Here is a 27,278-nt window from a genome sequence, read left to right on the forward strand (position 1 = left end):
GGAAATTAGGTTGTTTCCATATGTTGGGAATTGTAAATAATGCTGCAGTGAACATGGGGGTACTTATATCTTTTCTAATTTCCATGTTTTTATTTTCTTTATATAGATACTCATAAGTGGAATTGCTGGATCATATAGTAGTTAGAGTTTTCATTTTTTGAGGGCTGTCCATACTTTTGTCCATAGTGGCTGCACCAATTTACATTCCCACCAACAGTGCACAAGAGTTCTCTTTTTTCCCACATCCTTGCCAACACTTGTTATTTGTTGCCTTTTTGATAATAGCCATTCTTTTTTTTTTTTTTTAAAGCTCTCCTCCCCCCCCCCGTGTTTTTTGTTTTTTGTTTTTTTTGTCTTTTTGCGATTTCTTGGGCCACTCCCGCGGCATATGGAGGTTCCCAGGCTAGGGGTCGAATTGGAGCTGTAGCCACCAGCCTAAGCCAGAGCCACAGCAATGTGGGATCCGAGCCGCGTTTGCAACCTACACCACAGCTCACGGCAACGCCGGATGGTTAACCCACTGAGCGAGGCCAGGAATCGAACCCGCAACCTCATGGTTCCTAGTCGGATTTGTTAACCACTGCGCCACAACGGGAACTCCGATAATAGCCATTCTGACAGGTGTGAGGCAATATCTCATCGTGGTTTTTGTTTGCATTTCCCTGATGATGAGTGACTTTGAATATCTTTTCATGTTCCCGTTAGCCACCTAAATGTCTTTGGAAAATATCTGTCTACATCCTCTGTGTTTGTTTGTTTTTGTTTTTTTGATGTTGAGTTAAATGACTTCTTTGTATATTTTAGATATTAACCCTGTATTTTATTAACCCTACATCAGATATATCATTTGCTAGTATCTTCTCCCATGCGATAGGTAGCCTTTTTGTTTTGTTAATAGTTTCCTTTGCTGTGCAAAAGCTTTTTAGTTTGATGTCGTCCCATTTGTTTATTTTTGCTTTTGTTTCCCTTGCCTGAGGAGACAGTATCAGAAAGATATTGGTGGGACCAATGTCAGAGAGTGTACTGCCTATGTTTTCTTTTATAAATTTTATGGTTTCAGGTCTTAGTATTTTTTTTTTTAACTTGGATGATTCTTTTTTTTTAATTTTTAAAAAATTTTTATTTCCCTAATGCAATTTTTTTTCTACTGTACAGCATGGTGACCCAGTTAAACATACATGTATACATTAAACATACATGTACACATTTTTTCTTCCATTATCATGCTCCATCATAAGTGACTAGACATTGTTCCCAGTGCTACACAGCAGGAACTCATTGCTAATTCATTCCAAAAGCAATAGTTTGCATCTGTTAACCCCAAGCTCCCAATCCATCCCACTTCCTCTCTCTCCCTCTTGGCAACCACAAGTCTATTCTCCAATTTCATGATTTTCTTTTCTGTGAAAAGGTTCACTTGTGCCATATGTTAGATTCCAGATGTAAGTGATATCATATGGTATTTGTCTTTCTCTTTCTGACTTACTTCACTCAGTATGAGAGTCTCTAGTTCCATCCGTGTTGCTGCAAATGGCATTGTTTTGTTCTTTTTGATGGCTGAGTAGTATTCCATTGTGTATATATACCACATCTTCCTAATCCAATCATCTATCGATGGACATTTGGGTTGTTTCCATGTCTTGGCTATTGCGAATAGTGCTGCAATGAACATGAGGGTGCATGTGTCTTTTTTAAGGAAAGTTTTGTCTGGATATATGCCCAAGAGTGGGGTTTCTGGGTCATATGGTAGTTCTGTGTATAGATTTCTAAGATACCTCCATACTGTTCGCCATAGTGGCTGTAACAGCTTACATTCCCACCAACAGTGCAGGAGGGTTCCCTTTTCTCCACACCCCCTCCAGCATTTGTTATTTTTGGACTTATTAATGATATCCATTCTGTCAGGTCTTATATATAAATCTTAAATCCATTTTGAATTTTTTGCATGTGTGTGCATGGTGTGAGAGAGTAGTCCATTTTGATTCTTTTGTATATAGCTGTCCAGTTTTCCTAACACCAGTTATTGAAGTGGCTGTCTTTTTTCCGTTGTGTGTTTTTACCTCCTTGAAATAGATTAATTCTCTGTGTAAGTATGGGTTCATTCTGGACTTTCTATTCTGTTCTATTGATCTAGGTGTCTATTTTGGTGCCAGTACAACACTGTTTTCATTACTGTAGCTTTGTAGTACAGTTTAAATCCAGGGAGCATGATACCTCCAGCTTTGTTCTTTCTCAAGAATGTTTTGGCTACTTGGTGCTTTTGTGTTCTCATACAAATTTTAGAATTATTTGTTCTCATTCTGTGAAAAGTGCCATTGGAGTTTTGATAGGAATTATAGGGTTTTTTTTAACTACAGTTATTTTATCTCCTTGGCTTTATTCCTAGGTATTTTATTCTTTTTGATGCAATTATAAATGGGATTGTTTCCTTAATTTCTTGTCCTGATAATTCTTTGGTAGTGAATAGAAGCACAACAGGTTGTGTTTATTAATTTTGTATCCTAAAACTTTACCAAATTCATGATGAGTTCCAGTAATTTTTAGGAGTGTCTTTAGGATTTTCTGTGTATACTCTCATGTCATTGCAGATAGTGGCAGTTTTACTTATTCCTTTATAGCTTGGATAACTTTTTCCTTTTCTTGTTTGATTGCTGTGGTAGGACTTCAAATTCTGTGATGAAAAAAAGTTGTGAGAGTGGGCATCTTTGTCTTGTTCCTGACCTTAGAGGAAATTTTTCTTTTCAGGGCCACAGCTGAGGCATATGGAGGTTCCCAGGCTAGGGGTCAAATTGGAGCTGCACCTGCAGGCCTATGCTATAGCCATAGCAATGCCAGATCTGAGTTGCATGAGTGAGGCCAGGGATTGAACTCACATGCTTATGGATACTAGTCAAGTTTGTTACTGCTGAGACACAACAGGAACTCCTGAAATATTTCAACTTTTCACCAATGAATATGATATTAGCTCTGGGCATATTGTATATGACCTTTATTATGTTGAGGTATGTTCCCTCTATACCCTCTTTGTTGAGAGTTTTTATGATAAATGGATGTTGAATTCTGTCAAATTCTTTTTCTGTATCTATTGAGATGATTATTTGATTTTTTTATTTATTTTTTTATTTTTTTGTCCTTTGTCCTTTTAAAGCCATACCCCTCGGTGTATGGAGGTTCCCGGGCTAGGGGTCTAATTGGAGCTATAGCTGCCGGCGTATGCCAGAGCCGCAGCAATGCTAGATCCAAGCCGTGTCGTGACCTACACCACAGCTCACGGCAATGCCAGATCCTTAACCCATGCGAGGCCAGGGATTGAACCTGCAACCTCATGGTTCCTAGTCAGATTCATTTCTGCTGTGTCACAATGGGAACTCCTGATTACATGATTTTTATTCTTCCATTTTTAATGTGGTATATCACATTGATTGATTTGTAAGTGTTGAACCTCCTTGCATCCCTAGAACTAGTCCCACTTGATCATGCTGTATGATTCTTTTAATGTATTATTGAATTTGGTTTGGTAATATTTTGTTGATTTTTGCATCTATGAACATCAGAGAAATTGTCTTGTAATTTTCCTTTCTTGCGGTTGTCTTGTCTGGTTTTGTAATGCCATGCTTTTGAAATGAATTTGGAAGTATTCTTTTCTTCTCTCTCTGTTTTTTTTTTTTTTTTTTTTTGGTAAGCATTGGAGAAAATTTGGCATTAAGTCCATTAAGTTTTTGCATAATTCACCAGTGAAGCCTCTGGTTCTGAAGTTGTTTTTTGGGAGTTTTTTCCCTTTTTTTGGCTGTGCCTTTGGCATGTGGAAGTTCCCAGGCCAGGGATCAAACCTGTGCCATAGCATTGACCAAAGCTACAACAGTGACAGTGCTGCCTGCTAGGCCACTAGGAAACTCCTGCTGGGAAGTTTTGGTTTTTGTTTTTTGTTTTTTGTCTTCTTAGGGATGCACCCGTAGCATATGGAAGTTTCTTGGCTGGGGTTGAATCGGAGCTGCATCTGCTGGCCTGTACCACAGCCACAGCAATGCCAGATCCAGGCCAAGTCTCTGACCTGCACCACAGCTCATGGTAATGCTCAATCCTCAATCCACTGAGTGAGGCCAGGGTCGAACCCACATCCTTACGGATACTAGTTGGGTTCGCTACCACTAAGCCACAACAGGAACTCCAGGAAGTTTTTGATTACTAATTTAGTTTCCTTACTAGTAATTAGTCTGGTCGTATTTTCTCTTTATTTATGATTCAGTGTCGGATGGTTGTATATTGCCAGGAATTTATTACTTCTAAGTTCAATTTATTGTTGTGTAATTGTTCAGTTTCATAAACTTGTGGATTGATAAGATGCGTGATATAATCTCAGTCTAATTAAGTTTATTAAGACTTGTTTTGTGGCCTAATATATGATGATTTGTTCTAGAGAATGTTTGATGTGCATTTGAGAAAAATATGTATTTTATTACTTTTTTTTTTTGCTTTTTAAGGCTGCTCTTGCAGCACATAGAGGTACCCAGGCTAGGAGTCTAACTGGAGCCACAGCTGCTGGCCTGTGCCACAGCCACAGCAATGCCAGATCCAAGCCACATTCACAACCTACACCACAGCTCATGGCAACACTGGTTCCTTAACCCACTGAGTGAGGCCACGGATTGAACCTGCAACCTCATGGTTCCTACTTGGATTCGTTTTCACTGCATCACGATGGGAACTCCAGTATTTTATTACTTTTGGATAGACTGTTCTATGTATATCTGTTAGGACCATCAGGTCTAATGTGTCATGTAAGGCTGATGTTATTTTAATGATTTTCTGTTTGGTTGATCTATCCATTGATTTAAGTGCGGTATTAAAGTCCACTACTATTATTGTATGACTATCATTTTGTCCTTTTAGGTCTGTTAAGATTCGATGTATGTTTAGTTACTCCTATGTTGGGTGCACAAGAATTTACAAATGTTGGACTCCCTCCTTTGTCATTATGAAATGCCCTTCTTTTTCTCTTATTACTGTTTTAAAATCTGTTTATCTGATATAAGTATATGTACCCCAGCTTCTTTTGGTTTTCATTTGTATGGAATACTTTTTTTCATCCCTTCACTTTCAGTCTATTGTATCCTTATGTCTGAAGTGAGTCTCTTGTAGGAAGCATATAGATGAGTCTTGGGGGTTTTTTGTTTGTTTTTTGTTTTAATCCTTTAGACCTCTCTGTCTTTTTTGGTGAATTACTCCGTTTACATTTACAGTAATTATTGATATGCTTGTTTTTATTGCCATTATGTTAATTGTTTTGTTAATTTCCTATTTTGTAGTTCCTCTCTTTGAGGTTTGATGATTCTCTTTAATGGTATGTCTAAATTCCTTTCTCATTCTCTCTTGCATATCTACTACAGTTTTTTGTTTTGTGGCTACCTTGAGGCTTACATATAAATATAACAACTTGTATTTATAACAGTTAACTTACAAATAATGTTAAGTTTGAATGCATTCTAAGCTTTAGATATTTATCATCTTCCCCCAAGTTTTATGTGTTTGATGTTGTAATTTCCAAACTTGTATCTTAGGTATCCCTTAATTATGTGTTTAGTTATAGTTATTTTTTTCTAGTTTTGATTTTTAACCTTTATACTTACTTTGTTATTAATCCACTGCCTTTATTATATATTTACTTTTACCAGTGAGATTTATGCTTTCAAATGTTTTATTGTGACTTATTAGTTCCCATTCTTTCAAGCTTAAAGAACTCTTTTTACCATTTCTAATAAGGCAGGTTTAGTGGTGATGAACTCCTTTAGCTTTACTTGGCTGGGAAACTCTTTATCTTCCCTTCATTTCTTCTTGATAGGTTCTTTGGGTAAAGAAGTTTTTTCATTTGGACTTTGATTATATTATGCTATTCCCTTCTGCCTTTAAAAATTTCTGCTGAAAAATCTGCTTGTCATCTTATAGGGGTTCCCTTGCGTGTAACAGGTTGTTTACATTTTGCTGCTTTTATGATTTTCATCTTATTTTTAAACTTTGACATTTTAATTATGTGTTTTGTGGTAAGTGTCTTTAGATTCCAGTTCTTTGGAACTCTCTGGACTTCCTGGATCTCATTATCTCTTTCCTCCTCCAGGTTAGGGAGGTTTTTTAGCTGTATTACTTCAAATAAGTTTTCTGTCCCTTTCTCTGCCTCTTCTTCTGGGACTCTGTGAATATTAATTTACTTGATATTGTGTCATATATCCCTCAAGCTGTATTTCATTCTTTCTTCTTTTTGTTGCTCTGATTGGATGAATTGCAGTGCCTTGTCTGCAGGTTCACTGATCCTTTTTGCTGCTTCATGTAATGTGCTGTTGAACTGCTCTAGCATATTTTCAGTTCAGTGCAGTTTTATTTTTGCAGTGTATTTTCTCTCTTTACTCATACTGGGCAACTTCTGTCTTCTAATTTATTAATTCTTTATCTTTTTTTTTTTTTTTCCATGCTACCGATGCCCTTTCACTGAACTTTTTATTTTGGGTATCAAATTTTTCTATTCTAAAGTTTCCATTTGGGGAGTTCCCGTGGTGGCTCAGTGGTTAATGAACCCGACTAGGATCCCTGAAGATGTGGGTTCAATCCTTGGCCTTGCTCAGTGGGTTGAAGACCTGGCATTGCCATGAGCTGTGGTGTAGGTCACAGACGCAGCTTGGATTGCACATTGCTGTGGTGTAGACCTACAGCTGCAGCTCTGATTCGACTCCTAGCCTTGGAGCATGTTGGTGGTGTGGCTCTTAAAAGACAAAAAAATAAAATGAAGTTACCATTTGGTTCTTTTTTTTAATCTCTTTTTTCTTAGGATTTCTATTTTTTCATTTATTTCAAGTGTGTTTTTGCTTTTTTAAGCTTTTTTTTTTTTTTTTTAATCTTGGCTGCTTTAAAAATCTTTGTCAGAGTATCCTAATGTCTCTGTCATCTTGGTATTTCCATCTGTTGTCTTTTTAAAATTCATGTTGAGATCATCCTGGTTCTTGGTGTTGTGAGTGACTTCCTGTTGAAACATGAAGGTCTTCATGTTACGTTCTGAGGCTCTGTTTCATTATCTTTCTGTGACACTGTTCTGGCAGGGCAAGAGTACCTTTTACTGTCAGGTGGGGGTAAGAGTTTTGGCTCCTTCCATGGTCTTCATGATTTGTTTGTTTCTTTTTTTACTCACTCACTTGTTTCAGAGTACCCTACAATAAGTGACTGATTGACCAGGCATTCACTGGGGAGGGCAAGCACAGGTAGGACAGAAGAGCAGGCAGATGCTCAAGGGTATGAGTACTCTCTCTGAGTTTCACAGTTGTCTCTAGGTTTTGCAGCCAAGCAGAGGAGAGACATGTTATCATTAAAAAGTAGAAAACACAGTAACTATTTAGAAAAATAAAGCATTTCCTAGACCTGATTTTCTGGAAGAAATTCTGCATGGGAGCTGTGTGGATGAACTGTCCTTGGCGGGGCTGTCTCAGTGAGGTCTACTGTGTGTCTCTGGTGACTTAGGCACACAGTACTGGGCCAAGGGTGACTCTGAGGATAAGGGATGGTACTTCATGTATAAATCTTCCTGTTTCTTCATCTTGAGGCTAGTATGAAATTTGAATATTTTTCATTTACTTTTCTGTAACAGTTAGCTCTATTAGTATAGAGCTTTCCAGACCTAGTATCCAACCTTTGGCGTCTGGATGTGCCTCTCTGCACCATAGTGTCTGTGGGTGTAGTGGGATGCTTTGTCCTGATAGCCTCCCTAGAGAGTGGTGAGATGTGTCCATCTGATACCTTCTGTGATCTCCTCCTCTCCCAGAGGAAAAGCATGTTCAGGTCATGGATTGCCAAATATCAGTGTCTTCCATACATGAGAAGTCAGTAGGGCTGTTATCTCTTGATAATATGAGGCTGCCAAGCTTATGACTGTTTTGGCCTTGTGGCCAATAAATATCAGAGGCAGAACACAAGCACATGACACTCCCTGCTCTTGTCACTACTGGGTGCTCTACTGGTAATAGGGGGTTGGCAGAAGGTAACTTAATTTGCAGTTCAACTTAAGGCAGCTTTATGCAAGACTAGACTCCTTTGAATTATTTTCATTCATGTAATTTTCTTTTAGTTACTTAACAGAATAGTCCTTAATTGTGGAAAACATACATAGTAGAGAGACTAGTACAATGAAATACTGCTTACCCATAGCACATTCTAACTAGTTACTTATCTTCCTCTGAACTGTTCAGTAAATGTCACCTTTTGTGACTTATGTATGCTGGGCAATTTATTGAAACATTGTTTTTGTTTTTCATTTGGTTTCATAACATGAAAATACTGGACAGAGTTTTTCTGTCTAGGAAATATGTTGCTAATCAGTATTGACTATAATTTATTGTTAAAGATTTGTGTGCCATGTTTACAGAGGGGCAGTATACCATGGTGGCTGAGAGTGGTCTGTCCCGTGTGCCATACTCACCAAGGTGACCTTAGGCGAGTTTTCTGTGCCTCATCCTCCATAGACATGTACAGTCCACTTCTTGATGGTGCCTGTAGGGATTGCTGATGTGTAGAAAGTGCTTAAAACTGTTTGTTTTATCAACATTACAACAAACCATGCCCATGATATTCAGAGGTTGGACGTTTTGTCTTGTTTTCTAGATGTGAATGAACTGAAGGAATGTCTTTCTGTGTTGGTTAAAGAGCAACAAGTTCTTGCCATCCAGTCAGCCACCACTACCCTTTCAGCCCTGAGGCTCAAGCAGAGGCTTGTCATTTTGGAGCGATATTTCATTGCCTTGAATAGAACTGTTTTTCAGGAGAATGTCAAAGTTAAGTGGAAAAGCAGCAGCATTTCTTTGCCTCCTGTGGACAAAAAAAGGTAATAACATAATGAAGAAAGAGTCCTGATAACAGCTTAATGTAAAACTCAGGCTGTTTTGTTTAGGAAAGTTTAATTATTAAAGCTTTCATTATAGTCTCTTTTTTTATTTTTGAAATTTTATTCTTGCTTTAGCTTTTTGTATCTTTAATATGATCTGGAGAATGGCTTTCCCAGTTTGCTCAGAAAGTAACAGGCTATGCTGTATTCTGTACCTTTTCTTCCTCCCCCCCGCCCCCCGGCTGTGGCATTGCAGTGGCTTGATGTGGGATCTTAATTCCCAGATCAGGGACTGAACCCAGGCTGCAGACATAAAAGCACTGAGTTTTAACCACTAGACCACCAGGGAGTTTCCTGTACCATTACTATTTTTCTTTTTTGCTTTTTCCGGGCTACACCTGTGGCATATGAAGTTTCCAGACTAGGGGTCGAATCAGAGCTACACCTGCTGACCTACACCACAGCTACAGCAACACAGGATCTGAGCCACATTTGTGACCTACACCACAGCTGACGGCAACGCTGGATCCTTAACCCACTAACCAAGGCCAGGGATCAAACTCATATCCTCATGGTTACTAGTCAGATTCATTTTCACTGAGCCACGCAGGAACTCCCCATTATTTTAAAGGCCTTTTTTTTTTTTTTTTTTTTTTTTTTTTTTTGTCAGTAGCTATAGGAGCCATCAGAAGTTTAGATCAGCATATCTAGATTTGAAAATGTCATCTGAACATTATTTTCGTTTTATGTTGGTACTGGCTAGGAAATTGTCAGATCATAGTAATGCTTAACTAGTTTATATATTTATTTATTTTTGCTGTTTAGGACCACACCTGTGGCATATGGAAGTTCCCAGGCTAGGGATCAAATTGGAGCTGCAGCTACCATCCTGCACCAGAGCCACAGCACTGCTGGATCCAGGCTATGTCTTCAGCCTACACCACAGCTCACGGCAACACTGGATCCTTAACCCACTGAGCAAGACTAGGGATCAAACCCGAGTCCTCATGAATACTGCTTGGGTTTGTTTCTGCTGCGCCACAATGGGGACTCCCTGTTTATTTTCTGTTTACCATCATTCTCCTTCCAACTAATAATGTGAGCTTTCTGAGATTATTTCATATTTTTACAAGTTGTTTAAAGTTCTTTGTAAATGTCTTTTTTTCCCGTCAAATAGAAAATTTTTCATTTACAAAGGACATTTGAAAAAAGTTTTTAAAAGATGAAACTAAAAGTCATTTGTGATCTTTCTATCTTAAAAAAACCCCCATTGGTCACATTGTGGAGCAAATCCTTCCGTATTATTTATTTTAATATTTGCGCATGCCTCTGACTGACCAGTTTTTACAACCCCCGTATATATTGTCTGCAGTTCCCGGCCCACAGGCAAAGGGGTGGAAGGCCTCGCGAGAGTCGGATCCCGAGCAGCTCTGTCCTTTGCCTTCGCGTTCTTGCGCAGGGCCTGGCGGTCAGGTACGTGTACCCAGCATATTGTTTCCCGCCGTGATCAGGAGACGTGGGTTATCCTCTCACTTCTACCACCACACACCCATGAGTTGGTTCCATGTGTTCTCTGTGCCTCATTTTCCTTGTTTGTAAAATGAGAAGCTTCAGTCTGTTTAACTTTTCAGGTGTGTGCTTCTTTAAAAAAAAAAAAAAAGTTGTGTATGCACACTCATCCCAGGTAAAACCATTGCAGTGTTTAAGTACTGTCTTATTTTCTAAGTGAACCAGAAATTAGAATTGCATACGTGACAGTCATAAAATAAAGAATTGACTTTGGGGGAGTTCCCATTGTGACTCAGTGGTTAATGAACCCAACTAGCATTGGTGAGAACTCAGGTTTGATCCCAGGCTTTGGTCAGTGAGTTAAGGATCCAGTGTTGCCATGAGCTGTGATGTAGGTCACAGACATGGTTTGGATCCTGCGTTGCTGTGGCTCTGGAGGAGGCTGGCAGCTACAGCTCCGATTCAACCCTTAGCCTGGGAACCTTCCTATACTGCAAGTGTGGCTGTAAGAAGACAAAAGACAAAAAAAAGGATTGACTTTGGGGGGAACTGTTAAATTTTAGTCTCTGAGTTCTTGGGGATATCTCATTGAGAGGAAAGTGGGAGCTTGAAAATATGATAGTGGCTCTTCTTCCTCTGGGGATGGGAGGCCACTGAGAGAGTGGGGTGAGCTCTGTGTGCCACCCAGGCCTGGTTGATCTCCTCTGCCATGTGTGTGCCCAGGGGAGGATGCGGACCTCTGCAGTGAGCTGTTACAGGAATCCCTGGATGCCCTGAGAGCCCTGCCCGAGGCCTCACTCTTTGATGAGAGCACAGTGTCCTCTGTGTGGCTGGAGGTGGTGGAAAGAGCAACCCGGTTCCTCAGATCCGTCGTGACAGGGTGAGTTCTTCTTTTCACATCTTCCTGTGTCAATGGTTCTGGCATGCTACAAAGTCACGTCTCCACTTCTTGTTACAGCTAAGAACCTTAGTAGGTTGGTTCCTGGTGTGTTTCCAGCACACCCTCAGCTCCATGATTCCAGATCCTGGTCCTCAGTTTGTCAGATGTTTGACTTCTGATATTCTGATTGGACATAGTAAGCTGTCATATTGAATGTGATGAAAATAAAGTATGCTTTTGCAGTTTATTTTTTCACATATTTTATGATTTGGGGATCAGTGTTTCTTAAAGACTTTGAGTACTTTTTGTGTGCCTCTGAGTGAGTGCAGATGCCACCATTCTGAGTGGTGGGTGTTGTCTTAATAGATAGTATGGGACTAAACAACTGCTTATAATTCATAGTGGAAAGTGTCTGAAAAAGAATGTGTGTAGGAGTTCCTCTTGTTGCTCAGTGGTAATAACCTGACTAGTATCCATGAGGATGCAGGTTCAATCCCTGGTCTTGCTCAGTGGGTTAAGGATCCAGCATTGCCTTGAGCTGGGGTATATAGGTTGCTACACGGCTCGGATCTGGTGTTGCTGTGACTGTTGTGTAGGCCAGCAGCTGTAGCTACTATTTGACCCCTAGCCTGGGAACTTCCATATGCCATGGGTGCAGCCCTAAAAAAGCAAAAAAGAAAAAAAAAAAGGTTGTGTATATATGTGTAACTGAATCACTTTTCTATACACCTGAAACTTAAACAGCATTGTAAATCAACTATACTCCAGTAAAATAATTTTAGAAAATTAAACTGTACTAGTGATGCTGGAAGATCCTTCCTCCCTCATCTTGGGTTAAGAAGACTTATTATTAGGGAACAAGGAAAAGTTAAAATTATTTCTTTGATCAAAGATAAAAATGAGTATAGATGTTTTACATATAGATTCTCAGATGGTTTTAGAAGTTGATTCTTTAATTCTGTAGATGAATGTTGATACTCTAATAGCCTTACATGTCACTAGAAGAAACATATCTAACGTTTTTCCATTCATGATTTGAATAAGTAGTTTTATGCTACAGCAACTTGGAATTTGTCATCTAACATAATCATCTTATGTATCTGAATTCATACTTTTAATTAAAATATATCTTTATAGGAGTTCCTGTCGTGGCACAGTGGTTAACGAATCCGACTAGGACCCATGAGGTTGAGGATTCAATCCCTGGCCTTGCTCAATGGGTTAAGGATCTGGCGTTGCCATGAGCTGTGGTGTAGGTCGCAGACTCGGCTCGGATCCCCCGTTGCTGTGGCTCTGGTATAGGCCAGTGGCTACAGCTCCAATTAGACCCCTAGCCTAGAAACCTCCACATGCCGCGGGAGCGGCCCTAGAAAAGGCAAAAAGACAAAAAAGATAATATCTTTACAAGTTAATTATACATTTTAGAATCTCTGATTAAATTTTAGTAAGCAAATCTTAGAATCCGAATTCCAAATCTTAAAAATACTTTTCTGCATGAGAGAAGGAATATAATTAATTTAATATTTGTAGCATGCTGATTTTAAGCATCCTCTCTTTAAACTCTGTTATTCTTTGTCCCCGCGTCCTCTGCTCTCATTTCAGGGATGTTCATGGAACGCCTGGTACGAAAGGGCCAGGAAGCATTCCCCTGCAAGACCAGCACCTGGCCCTGGCCATCCTGCTGGAGCTGGCTGTGCAGAGAGGCACGCTGAGGTGAGGGGTTCCCCAGGCTGGGAGCACTGGAGGGAAGCACTCCTTCCCCGAGTGGCTGTTTCATTTCATAGAACTGTTTGTGATGGTAGCAGGCGTGTAGCAGAGACTGGTCTCTGATCTGACTGGTGATCAGAGAACCAGTCCCAGATCCTCTTCTTTCAGACCTGGGTCCTTTAAAGTTTTCTTCACTTCTTTTTTTATGCAGAACTTTTTAGTCGTCTAGCAACTTTTTTTTTTTTTTTTTTTTCTCTTTAAATTTTTTCAAATGGTTATTTTGATTCCATTAATTTAAGGTCCTAAAAATTCCCCATACAAAGTGCTCTTTGAGCTTTGAATTGGCTTGTGTTTCTTATCTCAGAAGGTAGGTGTCTTGTTTTAAAATCTTGGCATTGATTTAGTGATTTGACTGCCAAGAATTGTTTTCATGGCCTTGTTTTTAGTTTCCTTTCAAATCTAAAGTATTTCTTCAATTTTATTGAGCTGTTGCTTTTATTTTGACAGCCCATGGCAAAAAAAAAAACAAAAAAAACAAAACAAAAAACAACACCACCCTATTTTTACTAGACAATAAAGACATTTTTTCTTCCAGCCAAATGTTGTCTGCCATCCTGTTGTTGCTTCAGTTATGGGACAGTGGGACACAGGAAACTGACAATGAGCGATCTGCCCAGGGCACCAGTGCCCCGCTTCTCCCTTTGCTGCAAAGGTTCCAGAGCATCATCTGCAGTAAAGATGGCCCTCATACAGAGGGCGACACTCATGTAGGTATCGTTGTGAGACTGTACTTAAGTAGCTCTCTTCATTTCCATTATCCTAAAGCAGTTAGCCTTTCATCAACAAGACCAGAGCATGTGTTTGTGGTGCTGGTTGCTTCAGGGGTGGGGGGCGGGAGAGTGGTGTTCTTGGTGATTGTTAGAGCACATCAGGTGTGAGATGGGTGTTGCCAGTCACAGCCTGGGTCACAGCTGATGCAAGAGAACATCACATGGTCACATTGGATTCTTTGTAGCACCTCAGGAGTGGCCAGAGCCATCTGTGTTTTGTAGACCCCAGGCCCTTTGTATTTGCTCTGGATTGTGTATTTTTAGTAGGAGAAGTATATTTCTTAGTATGTGTCAACTTTTGCTTTTCAAGAGGTCCATCTTCTACCTTGTTGGCCTCGCACTTTTCTTTCTGTTGAACTGGAGCCATTGAGCCCATTGTGTTTGTGGGTTTGGTGCGTTGTGCTCTGGCTGTGATGTGGCTGTGGAGGATGTGAAGAGGGCATGCTCAGCTCCATGTAGGAGCAAGTTAGTAGGGGCATTGAAGATGGATAAAAATCCTGATGATATTTCAGGAAGAATGCGAGAGTTCAGGTGCGTTCTTATGGGACTTGCAGCAAAGAGCCTGGGAGGTGGTGCCAGGAGGCAAGGTGAGGCTGGAATGGGAAGGAGCATGTCTGGTTCAGAGGCGGTGCTGTGCTGCGGGACCTCACTCTCTCCGTGAGAGAGCAGTTACTGTGGGTCAGTTTTGACACTACCAGGGGTGCCAGGCAAGTCTTCTCTTCCCCCTCCATACCCCTCCACATGCCATTTACAGACAAAACCTCCCACAGCCAGCAATAGCTGTGTTGGCAGCATGGAGCCAAGTCTGAAATGCACACTTTTAGAAAAATATTAGGAAAAGAGCATTGAAAATAGTGGCTCACTTTGTTGGCCCTCCGTGAGTAGAGGGGTACCTCGTGAAGCACTCACCTAAGTCATCACTGTGGCCCAGGACTCTGAGGCTGGTGGCAGAGCAGGGCCTGTCTAGGTCTGAATTCTGGGACTGCTGATGTTTAGAGGTACGGGTTTGATTTTGCAGGCTTTTTTTCTGGGAAGACTTAGCTATCCCATTACAAAGTTTCAGTCTGATTATTCTGTAATGATAATAAGGCTCTTTTGTCATAGAAGAAGAATTAGAATTAGGAGTTCTCTTGTGGCACATTGGGTTAAAGATATGGGGTTGTCACTGCTGTGACTTGGGTTTGACCCCTGGCCTGGGATCTTCCATATGCTGTGGGCACAGCCAAAATAAAAGCCAAAACAAGCAAACAAAAAAATCTAGAATTATAATTATTACTTAATGTGCAAATAAAATTAGGTTTTCTGACGAGTAGGCAGCATTTAGATGAAAGTAAATGTTTGCTGTTTTCAGTTTTCAGAGCCAGGTTGTGATTCAGTGCTGTGTCCTCAGACAGCTTGCTGTGCATTCTTCTGAGGGCTCTTGGGTTATGAGCCTGTGGGGTTCATTCACCTGTGTCGAGTCTGTACACTGGTGATAGGTGTGCAGTAAGTGCCTAGCTGTCTTGACATCAGCAGCACTTGTCATTTGATAGCCAAAAAGGAGCAGATTTATGGATAATGAATGTCTGAGTACCAGCATATAAAGAGTGGTTAAAGGCTAATTGTGTTACTTTAATTTTTTCCATCTTTTCTGAAGATGCTTCTTTACTTTTCTTCTCTAGCTTCTGTCTGGCCCTCTGAGCCCCAATGAGAGTTTCCTGAGGTACCTGACTCTTCCACAGGACAACGAGCTTGCCATAGACTTACGACAAACTGCGGTCGTTGTCATGGCCCACTTAGACCGCCTGGCCACCCCTTGTATGCCACCTCTGTGTAGCTCTCCAACATCGCATAAGGTAAGTGTCATACTAGTGGCAGTTCTTTGCGTGTCTGTTCCTGGATTCTCATTCTCTACCTGTGTGGAGACTCCCTTTCTCTGGTATTGAGATTTTCCATCATGCACATGTTAAGGGGTCACAGTGAGCGATGAGCAGGCTGAAGTGCACAGGGTTTGTGACCTACCCCATGTCCAGGTTCCAGATTCAGGAGGCTCTCCTGTTCACATAGCCATGTTGTACTGCCTTCCTTGGGAGAAAAGTAGTGCTGTGTCTGATCTACATGTGTGGGGCTGGCCAGTGAAGGCCCACCAAGGACCTCACACAGTCCCATCTGATTGTTACAACATTGCTTTGTTACTTGGGTGGGAAGGCTGCCCCTTGGAGTTGTGGTGAACTTGATCAAGGTCAAGTCAGAAGAATCTGGGCCACACAGAAGAGTCCTGGTTTTGAATCCAGGTTTCTCTAACTTTTAAGTTTTAATCCAAAGAGTATTTATTTTATTTTACAGTTGTTTATGTTTTCCATATAAGTAATATATTCACATGGTTCAAAAATAAAAACTAAATGCAGTGACACATTGTCAGTTCCTCCCTTGCTGGCTTCCGTAACCCAGTTTTCCATCTGTTGCTTCTCACTTTCCCCGTCTCTTAACGCATCCTTTCAGTCTTCTTGTAGCAGTAATATGTCACATCACTTCTGTAGCTTGTTTTTCCACTAAGCAGAATACTGAAGAGATCTCTGTGTAAGTAAACAGAGCTTCTCTCTTTATTTCAAAAAGTGGTCCACATGTGGATGTATCATGATTTTTTAAAAAATAAGTCTCCTATTGGTGGACACATGTTGCCAGAAGTTTTCTACTCAGATGGTGCTGCGATGGCTTCCCTTATACCTTTGTTCCCGTGTGTGCCTGTATGCAAGTATAGTGGTGATGTACCTGGTGTGGTGGACCCATGAGCTGATTATCTCTGAATTAATCTCGGGTTGATACCTCTCACTCCCAACCCCTAGCAAGGACACTTGTCGCCCAGGCTAGTACTTAGGTCTTCAGGTCTCTGCCTGTAATGGCACAAATTGGTGATCTGATATTTTCTGAGCATTTTTTTTTCTTTTTTTTTTTTAGTCTGCACTTGAGGCATGTGGAAGTTCCTAGGCCAGGGATCAAATCTGTGTTGTAGGTGTGGCCTGCACCACAGTTGCAGTAATGCTGGTTCCTGAACCTGCTGTGCTGCAAGGGAACTTCCTGGTTTGAGCATTTTTAAATATGCTGGAGGTCTACGTACTAATTTTTTTAAATGAACTGTGATCATGGCATATGAAAGTTCCCGGCCAGGGATTGAATCCGGGCTTCAGCTGTGACCTGTGCCACAGCTGCAGCAATGCTGGATCCTTTAACCCACTGTGCTGGGCTGGGATCATACTGACACATCTGCAGTGACCTGAGCCACTGTAGTCAGATTCTTAACTCATTGTGCCGTAGAGGGATCTTCTACTTATTCTACTTTTTAATGGTTGCTGTTAAAATGAAATGCTGTGGAAAAGTCATCTGTTAAGTCATTTCATTTTACTTGCTAACTGAGGCACTATAGAGTATTCTGAGTTATTTTGATGTTTTGAATCAGCTTCTTTCTTGGTTTGTTTTTGTCTTACTGTATATCATCGTTACTCCTTGTGTGAATTTTTCTTTCTTTTGTTTAAGAAAGAAATTGTCTTGCTGCTATAAAGAAAATGTTTACTTTGTTATCTGACAGGGATCATTGCAAGAGGTCATAGGATGGGGGTTAATAGGATGGAAATACTATGCCAACGTGATCGGTCCAATTCAATGTGAAGGCCTTGCCAACCTGGGGGTCACGCAGATCGCCTGTGCAGAGAAGCGCTTCCTGATCCTGTCGAGGAATGGCCGTGTGTACACGCAGGCATACAATAGCGACACGCTGGTGGGTGCCAAACTGCTTCCTGTGGTTGGGATGCTCTTTGCTATCGATGCTGTGGATCTTGTCTTTCTGTACATTGGTTGGTTTCTGAAGATTTATAAGCATCCACTTGCTGTATATTGTTAGTTGTGTTTAAAACCCTTAATTGAATTTAAAACTCAGTAATTGTAATCACTATTGTCAAAATTTGCAGAATTTCTTAGTTCTCAAGCCCAGGAACTCCTTACAGTGCCAGTTATTGCCAACCATCATTCTTATTTGTAAACTGTAAACTCATTTCACTTTGGGGGCCAGGAAGAAAGTGACGCATGACTGATTTCTGGGGATGGTGGCAGATTGGGACATGCCTGTTCCTATTCATCTCTAGCTGCAAGTTTCCTCATGCAGAGGAGGCTTTGTGGTGCCATGGAGTACGTGGAGGCCGCCTGCCTGGTTGTCCTCTTGGTGCTGGGCAAGGCAGCTGGTTAAGTGGGTGGCAAACACTAGAGGCTCATGTTCTTTCATTTTGGAGGGTGGGGGTTCATTAAATTAAGGTACACAGCTGGGTCATGTCATGCTGTTTTCTTTGTTACTTGGATTGTGTACCAATTTTATTCCTGTTTTTGCCCATTTAGGCCCCACAGCTGGTCCAGGGTCTTGCCTCGAGAAACATTATAAAAATTGCTGCCCATTCCGATGGTCACCACTACCTGGCCTTGGCAGCCACTGGAGAGGTGTATTCCTGGGGCTGTGGGGATGGCGGACGATTGGGCCACGGGGACACTGTGTATGTATAGTCTCTTCCTATAACTGACTTGGCTTTTGTTTTGCTACAGCCAAAGTGGGGTGGAAAAGACAAGTGTGGCGAGGTGTCCTCCAGCTCCTCAGACATGTAGGGCCAAGATGGAGCGCCTACCAAATGGATCAGCCCCTGGGTGACAATGTGGGAGTCTACCCACAGCACAGACATCAATTGGCCTTCATGTTTGTCTCCTCTAGCTTTTACTACTCCTTTGTTAGCTACACATACCATACCCCTGTTGGAGTTTCTCAATCAAGTCCCACGCTCCTTTCTCCTCATTCACAACCTCAGAACATCACTGTCAGATGAGGTCCCCTTTCCTTGAACCAAAAATCAATAATTTTTTAATGTCTTATGTTGTGGAAGCTTTTGATTATTATAAGAGACCAGAAATGAAATAGAATGGTTGTTGTAAATGCAAGGTTGTGAAGATAAAGAGTTCTGATGATTGCCTAGGAGTCATAGGAACCCTTTCGTATGTTGCTGTTGTGAGTGGAGCCTGGTGGAGAAGACATTGGCTGTGGGTTGGTATTGAAGATGAAGCCCACTCCATGAGCAGGGAGTGGGAAGCAGAGTCAAGAGGAGATGGGTCACTCTCACTGGGGTGGAGATGGATATCCTCTGGGAAGGATCTCAAGGATCCCTTTTTTTGGACCCTTTGTAGCCAACTCCTCCCTACCTCCAGCAACCTGGCGACCACTAACCTGCCCTCTACCACTGGGTGGCATTCTGTTTCTGGCTCTGTCACTTGGTGTAGATCCTGAGCTTTGTCCTTCCCTGCAGCAGAGTGCTGTCTGTATAGGCCACTGTTCAGATCACTGTGACCAAAGCTGCTATGGACCTGATTGCCTGCATCTCTAACAGACACTGTTGTGATATTCCTGCTGGAGGCCGCATTTGACATTGGGTGTCCACTTGACAAAAAATTATGGATGTGTTAAGTGTTCAAATTCTGGATTTCTTAATTATTACTAAGACAACTGGCAGGCAAAACTATCCTAATGTTCTTAGTATCTTATTTTCGGGAGTATCACTAATTGGGAAGGTTCAGAAGGGCATTCACATTTATTCCTTTTCTCTCCATAGGCCGCTTGAGGAGCCTAAGGTGATCTCTGCTTTCTCAGGAAAGCAGGCTGGGAAGCACGTGGTGCACATTGCCTGTGGGAGCACATACAGTGCAGCCATCACTGCCGAGGGGGAACTCTACACCTGGGGCCGTGGGAACTATGGCCGTTTAGGCCACGGTATGTCTCCTCTGAGCCAGCCTGAGCCTGCAGCATGGGGCTGCCTCTTTTGAGGGACTTAAAGTAACCACAGTCCTGTCTGTTTGAAGGTTCCAGTGAAGATGAGGCCATTCCAATGCTGGTAGCTGGGCTCAAAGGACTGAAGGTCATTGATGTGGCATGTGGGAGTGGGGATGCTCAAACCCTGGCCGTGACGGAGAACGGTACGTGGAACTCAGGCTGCCTGAGCAGCTAAGGAGAAGGAGGGCTGCTTTCCCAAGGGAGAGAGCTTTGGAGGCTTTGAGTGAGGGTGCTCCTCAGTGTTGTTGGCAGAAGTACAGAAGATATAGGGCTTGTAAATTCCACTGCCCAGGGCCAGAGAGCTACCATCCTTCCTATTAGGGCCTTTTGTTTTTTTCACAAAAATAAAAAGTTAAAATGCAATAATTAACGTTCTAAATCGTTTCTGTTTACTAGGATTACATTTCCTAATGTTTAGCCACTCTTGAGTCTCTGTGGTAAATCCTGATTAGTCTTTAGGTATTCTACAGTACATACTTGTTTCTAATTTCAGTTCTATATTTGTTTTCATTATGAGATTGTACTCATTTGTCACTTTTTGAGGATATATTTATCAGGTTTGATGGTTTGAATCATGTTGATTTTTTTAAACTGTATCTGTCTGTCAGTATTGTGGGGTTCTGTCCTTAGAATTGTGGGGTCTATTTATTGGAATCAGCTGGGAGCCTCTCAGCCTTATTCTCCCACAGAGAGCAATTCTATGTAATTTTTAATTACATTACACTAACAGATGTTATTTGGAATAATTGTACATTTGACTTGAGGTCAGCATGGCAAGAATGATGTGCAGGCAGTTCCTAGAGTAGTTAGTGTGCAGTGTATTGTGGGCCCAGTTACGGTGTTTTATGGAGGCAGTAGAGCTTTTGTTCTGTGTTTAGTACTTAGTTGAAGCATATCATTGAGCCCAAATTAGTAAGAGTTATGACTTTATCATTCATTTAGTTAAAACAAAAAGAAAACTCAATTCTTCTTCTTCTTCTTCTTTTTTTTTTTTCTCCTTTTTGGCTCCCCTGTGGCATTTGGAGTTCTCGGGCCAGGGCTCAGAACTGAGCTGTAGTTGCGGCCTACACTACAGCTGGGGCAGCACCAGATCCTTTAACCCACTGCGCCAGCCAGGGATTGAACCTGTGTCCTGGTGCTGCACCATTGCACCACGGGGAACCCCTCCGTTTCTTAATTGCTTCTATGTCGACCTGAAGTAGAAACCACATCTCATTTGGTCAGTAACCACCTGTGTAGAGTCAGCTATATATGTTAGTGGTCTAGATTTTGGTGTTATTGGCTATATTAGTTATTTCCAAACATTTATAAGTTTTATTAGATGTACAGTTAACTCAAATAATTGTATTTTTCAGGTCAAGTGTGGTCTTGGGGCGATGGTGACTATGGCAAATTGGGCAGAGGTGGTAGTGATGGCTGCAAAACACCAAAGCTGATTGAAAAGCTTCAAGACTTGGATGTTGTCAAAGTCCGATGTGGAAGTCAGTTTTCTATTGCTTTAACAAAAGATGGCCAAGTTTATTCATGGGGTAAAGGTGACAACCAGAGACTTGGGCATGGAACAGAAGAACATGTTCGTTATCCCAAACTCTTGGAAGGATTGCAAGGTAAGTACAAAATGTCAACTTTTAAGGCAGTTTCCTTTAGTAATCTTTAAAAGTTTGCAGGTATTTCTTTTCTTTATCTGACATTCCATGAATGTCAGAAGCTTGATAAAGACTACAAACAACCTACAGCTAACATCACACTTAATGGTGAGAAACTCAAAGCCTTCCCACTAAGATTGGAAAGGGTGTCCCATCTCACTATTTCTTTTCAAAATTAAATTGCAAGTTTTAGCTAGTGTAGTAAGACATGAAAAGGAAAAAAAAGTATATAGAGTGAGAAGGAAGAAATAAAACTGTCTTTTTGCACAGGTGACATGATTGTCCATGTAGAAAACCTGAAGGAATTGACCAGAAAAGCTTTCTGGAACTAATAGGGTTGCAGGATACATAGCTAATATGCGAAAGTTAATTTCTTTCTTATATCCAAGCAACAGACAAGTGGAATTTGAAATTAAATATACTGTATCATTTGCGTTAGCATGCAATGATGAAATACATAGGTGTAAATCTAACAAAATGTATATGAGATATATATGAGGAAAACTACAAGATTGATCAAAGAAGAACTATATAAATGGAAAAATATCTATGTTCATGGATGGAAATCCTGAATATCATCAAGATTCCAACTCAGTCTATAGATGAGGTACAGTCTCAGCCAAAATCCCAGCAAGTTACTTTATGGATATTGATAAAGTGAGTCTAAAGTTTGTATAGAGAAGCAGAAGACCCAGAATGGTCTTCACAGTGTTAAAGAAAGATGACACAGTGCCCAACTTCAAGACTTACTATAAAGCTACAGTAATCAAGATAGGATGGTATTAGAGTTCCCTTTGTGGCTCAGCAGTAACGAACCCGACTAGTATCCATGAGGATATGGGTTCAGTCCCTGGCCCCCTCAGTGGGTTAAGATTCTGGTGTTGTGGTGAGCTGTGGTTTAGGTCGCAGACAAGGTGTGGATTCTGCATTGCTGTGGCTGTGGTGTGGGCTGGGAGCTGCAGGTCCCATTCGACTCCTAGCCTGGGAACTTCCATGTGCCTCAGTTTTGGCCTAAAAAAGATAAAAACAAAACAAAACACCCAGTATGGTATTACCTAAAATATAGATAGATAACTGGAACAGAAGAGAGTGCTCAGCAATAGACTCATATGAATGTAGTTGATCTTTGACAGAGAAGAAAAGGCAGTACAATGGAGCAAGATCATTTTTTCAACAAATGGTGTTGGAACTATTGAAATCTATGTGTTAAAAAATGAATACTCAATAATGTGAGGAGGCTAGCGTGTGTTGTGGTAGAGAATATATGGGAGATCTCTGCCTTCTCAATTTGCTGTGAACCAAAAACTGCTCTAAAAACAAAGTTGTTTTTTTTTTTTTTTTTTTTTTTTTTAAAGAGCATGCTTTGCTTTGTTATACATTAGGACAGGAGAAAACGATCTTGCAGTTAATTAAAAATACACGTGTCTTTTTCTGAATGAAAATTTGAATAAGGAGGAGAAAAATGAACAGATCGTTTTCATACCTTAGCACTATTTTATTTGCAGATTGTAGGACTTAATAAATTGTAGCTAGTAAAACACAACAGGAGTTTTACTAATATACACGAAGCAGATGAATTGTGAATATTAAAGCAATGAATAATCCTTTAGAAGTTGACTTTAAATGCCTTCTGACTTGAGTGGCTTCAAGTAAGTATCTTTATTGCAGAAGTCATAGTCATGAACCTGTATCTGCATCCCTCTTTCCATCCAGGGAAGAAGGTGATTGATGTGGCTGCAGGTTCCACCCACTGCCTGGCTCTGACTGAGGACAGTGAGGTTCATAGCTGGGGGAGCAATGACCAGTGCCAGCACTTTGACACCTTGCGTGTGACTAAGCCAGAACCCTCTGCACTGCCAGGACTGGATACCAAACACATAGTTGGAATTGCCTGTGGACCTGCTCAGGTACTGAGTAGATAGCTTGATTTGGTATTTTGTAGAATTTTGGTTTCCCATCTTTCGTTGCTAGTATGTAGAAATAACATTGACTTACATGTGTAGTCCTTACATCCTCCAGTTGTTTAAAACTCAGTTATTAGTTGTAGGAGCTTCATTGTGATTCCTTAGGGTTTTCTTCCAAAACAGTTTTGTTTTCCAATATATATGCCTTTTATTTCTTTCCCTTGCCTTATGGCGCTGGTCAGGACTTCCAGCTTGATGTTGAGTAAGAGTAGGGAGGGGGTGTATCCTTGCCTTGTTCCTGATTCTAGGGGGAAAGCATTCAGTCTTTTACCATTAACTCTGATGTTATCTGTAGAGTGTTTGTTTTGTTTTGTTTCCTTTAGTTTTGTTTTTGTAGATCTCTTATTGAATTAAGAAAGTTTCTTTTAACCCCTAGTTTTTTTGAAGTGTTTTTTTTAATACTAAATGATGTTAAACTTCATCAAATGCTTTTTCTTCTCAAATGATATGATCATGTTTATCTTCTTTAGTCAGTTTATATAGTGGACTATGTTGATCAACTTTCAAATATTGGCCAAACCTTAGTTTCCGAGATAAGCCTCACGTGATCTGTCAGTTCTCTTCCACATACTGGTTGTTGCGATGTGGGCGGGGGGGGGGGGGGGGGGGGGGGGGGAGGGGGTGTTGTTCTTTTTAGAGCCACACCCAAGGCACTGAAGTTCCCAGGCTAAGGGTTGAATCAGACCTGCAGCTGCCAGCCTGCACCACACCCGCAGCAATACCAGATCCAAGCCAAGTCTGCGACCTATACCACAGCTCACAACAATGCCAGATCCTTAACCCACTGAGTAGTGAGGCCAGGGATCAAACTCACGTCCTTATGGATACTAGTCCAGTTCAATACCACTGAGCCACAGTGGGAACTCTTGTGTGTGTGGTTTTTTGTTTTTTGTTTTTTTTTTTGAAATTTTATTATTATTTTTTTTTACAGAATAAAATACGTATATTTAAACACAGTTACATTCACATAGATTGTTATATCATGGATCTTAAGAAACAGATTAAGTGACTCCCTCTGGAGAAGTGGAATGGAAAATATGCTGAGACAAATAGGAAATTTATTCTATACTTTATCCCATTTTGTATGGCTTTCATCTTTACTATTTAGTATTATCTATTACATTTCAATTTCTCTTTAAATATTAGCATTATCTTACAATTGTGTATATTATGCAACTAAAATTTATAAAGAAGAAAGCCTTATATACCATTAAATATTTTATATAGCATAATAAAAAGAATAACTTAACTGGTAAGAATAACAAAAATAATACACCCTCTGAAAATAAGTAAAATATAAAATGCATAAATTGGTTAAAAAACAGTGTAACTATATAAATGTGTCCTCACAATTTGTTACATCTTATTGATTCTTCAGTCTGGGCATTACACCATTCTAGGTGATGTGCTAAACAAGACTTTATAGACCTTACATTGTACCATGGAGAGAAATGGTTATTAATAATACAATTGTAGAACTGTATTATTTAATTGTACAGTTGCATTAGTTATAATTATCATAAATTCTTTGATGGGGAGGAAATCAGAATCAGATGTAGGAAGACTTCAGCATTCCAAGAATGGTGTCAAATGACCCCTTTCATGGTGGATTATGCACTTATTTACTATGAGATATATTTCTTCTCCAGAGATTCCTTGTTTGTGTATCCATTGTAGATTTTTGGTTTGCAGTTATTCTGAAGTTTTGCTATAAGAGTCTGTATGTATATGAGATTGATTTAAGTTGTTGTTCTCTTAATTGGAAGTTCATCTCCAGTGTCCTGCATTTGTACCCACCTCTTCTCATGATTTCTGATTTTGGTGGTATAATTGTGCATGGGTGATTTTGTATCTTTACTGTATGTATACCTTTACTGGTGAGCCTTGTCATTTGTGGCATTTTTGTTTCCTGTTGCTGTCTTTTCTTTCCTGCCTAGAGAAGTTCCTTTAGTATTTGTTGTAAGGCTGGTTTAGTGTTGCTGAATTCTCTCAGCTTTTGCTCATCTGTGAAGGTTTTGCTTTCTCCTTCAAATCTGAATGAGAGCCTTGCTGGGTAGAGGAATCTTGGTTGAAGGTTTTTTCCTTTCATCGCATTAAGTATATCATGCCACTCCCTTCTGGCCTGCAGAGTTTCTGCTGAAAAATCTGTTGATAACCTTATCAGGGCTCCCTTGTATGTTACTTGTTTCTCTTCTCTAGGTGCTTTCAGTATTTTCTCTTTGTCTTTAATTTTGGTCAGTTTGATTAATATGTGTCTCGGTGTATTCCTCCTTGGGTTTATTTTATATGGTACTCATTGTGCTTCCTGGATTTGAGTGAGGGGTTGCTGTCCCATGTTAGGGAAGTTTCTGGCTCTGATCTCTTGGAATATTTTTTCTGTCCCCCTCTCTCTCTCTTCTCCTTCTGGCACCCCTATAATAACAGATGTTGGTGTGTTTAACATTGTCCCGGAGTTCTTGGAGACTCTCTTCATTTCTTTTCAATCTTTTTTCTCTTTTCTGTTCTGCATCCATAATTTCCACTAATCTGTCCTCCACCTCGCCTATTTGTTCTTCTGCCTCCTGTATTCTGCTGTTAGCTGCTTCTAGTGAATTTTTTATTTCAGTGATTGTATTTTGCATCTCTTCTTGTTGAAGTTTTATATCTTGTATCTCTTTGGTCAGTGTTTCCCGTAAGTTATCCATCTTTGCCTCCAGTTTATTTCCAATGTCTTGCATCATCTTCAGCATCAGCAATCTAAAGTCTTTTTCCTGGAGGCTGAGAACCTCCTAATCACTTAGCTGATTTTCTGGGGTTTTTCTTTTCTTCCTCATTTCAGTTATAGTTCTCTGTCTTTTCATTTTTAAAGGTTTTTTGGTGTGGTGACCTTTTTACAGATAATAGAGTTGTAGCCTGTCTTACTTCTGGTGTCTGCCCCCCTTGTGGCTGAAGTCAGTATGGGGGCTTGCTGTAGGCTTCCTGATGGGAGGGGCTGATGCCTGCCCACTGGTAGGTGGAGCTGATTCTAATCCTTCTGGTGGGTGGGGCTTAGTCTCTGGATGGGATTAGAGGCAGCTGTATGCCTGAGGGGTCTTTAGGTAGCCTGTTTACTGAGTGGTGGGGTTGTGATCCCACCTGGATTGTTGTTTGCCCTGGGGCTTCTCAGCACTGACTGATATGGTGGGGCCAGATTTTCCCAAAATGGCCACCTCCAGAGAAAGGCACTCTGCTGAATATTCCCAAGAGCTTTGTGTTCAATGTCCTTCCCTCACAACAAGCCACATTCACCCCTGTTTTTCCAGTATTTCCTCCAAGAATCTCAGTCAAGTTTGACCCAGATTCCTACGGAGACCTGGCTTTGCCCTGGGACCCAGTGCACGTGAACGTCTGTGTGTGCCTTTTAAGAATGGGGTCTCCGTTTCCCCCAGTCCTGTGGAGCTCCTGTGCACAAGCCCCACTGGCCTTCAATGCCAGATGCTCCAGGGGCTCTTTCTCCCAGTGCTAGATCCCTGCAGGTGAGGGTTTGATGTGGGGCTCAGAGCTCTCACTCCTGTAGGTGAGTCTCTGTGAACCACTTAGTTTTCAGTCTGTGGAGCTTCCCACCTGGGAGGTATGGGGTTGTTTATATCTTGAAATCGCCCCTCCTACCTCTTGATGTGGCCTCCTCTTTTTCTTTTGGAATAGGGTATCTTTTTTAAGGTTTCTGGTCCATTTGGGTGGAGATTGCTCAGCCTTTAGTTGTGAATTTTGTTGTTTTTAGGAGAGAGGTTGAGCTCCAGTCCTTCTATTCTTCCATCTTAATCCTCTCAGTTTGTGGTTTTTTTATACTGTCTTGTCTAACTTTTTATCAGGGTGAAACTGGCCTCATAAAGAGTGTTGGCAAGTATTCCTTCCTCTTCTTTTTTCTGGAAGGGGTTGTATAGAATCAGTGTCATTTCACCTTTGAATTGTTTCTGTCTCAGCCTGGAGATTTCTTTCTCAAAACATTTTTAACTACATGTTCAATTTTTTACATATAGATGTTCAAAATATTTCTTCTGGCTCGATTTTCCTGGTTTGTGGCACAGAAG

At 40.8% G+C, this 27,278-nt stretch overlaps 1 protein-coding gene across 5 annotated transcripts in view; it reads left to right on the forward strand.

Moving 5' to 3' along the window:
• Positions 1-27,278, forward strand: part of HERC2 (HECT and RLD domain containing E3 ubiquitin protein ligase 2) — a 211,708-nt gene that overhangs the window by 32,536 nt on the left and 151,894 nt on the right. For all 5 annotated transcript variants that reach the window (XM_021075343.2, XM_021075345.2, XM_021075344.2 and 2 more), the window contains 12 exons: positions 8,638-8,857; positions 10,230-10,330; positions 11,090-11,246; positions 12,849-12,959; positions 13,549-13,720; positions 15,445-15,618; positions 17,349-17,537; positions 18,149-18,300; positions 19,402-19,559; positions 19,649-19,762; positions 20,975-21,226; positions 22,979-23,172. In XM_021075343.2, coding sequence (XP_020931002.1) covers positions 8,638-8,857; positions 10,230-10,330; positions 11,090-11,246; positions 12,849-12,959; positions 13,549-13,720; positions 15,445-15,618; positions 17,349-17,537; positions 18,149-18,300; positions 19,402-19,559; positions 19,649-19,762; positions 20,975-21,226; positions 22,979-23,172 — 1,994 coding nt within the window. The remainder of the gene's footprint in view (positions 1-8,637; positions 8,858-10,229; positions 10,331-11,089; positions 11,247-12,848; positions 12,960-13,548; positions 13,721-15,444; positions 15,619-17,348; positions 17,538-18,148; positions 18,301-19,401; positions 19,560-19,648; positions 19,763-20,974; positions 21,227-22,978; positions 23,173-27,278) is intronic.

The sequence above is a fragment of the Sus scrofa genome, chromosome 15, assembly GCF_054392235.1.
Source record: "Sus scrofa isolate SSC_HxYL_T2T_F1_AM1 chromosome 15, Sscrofa_HxYL_maternal_Yorkshire_Landrace_v2.0, whole genome shotgun sequence".
Taxonomy (NCBI): Eukaryota; Metazoa; Chordata; class Mammalia; order Artiodactyla; family Suidae; genus Sus; species Sus scrofa.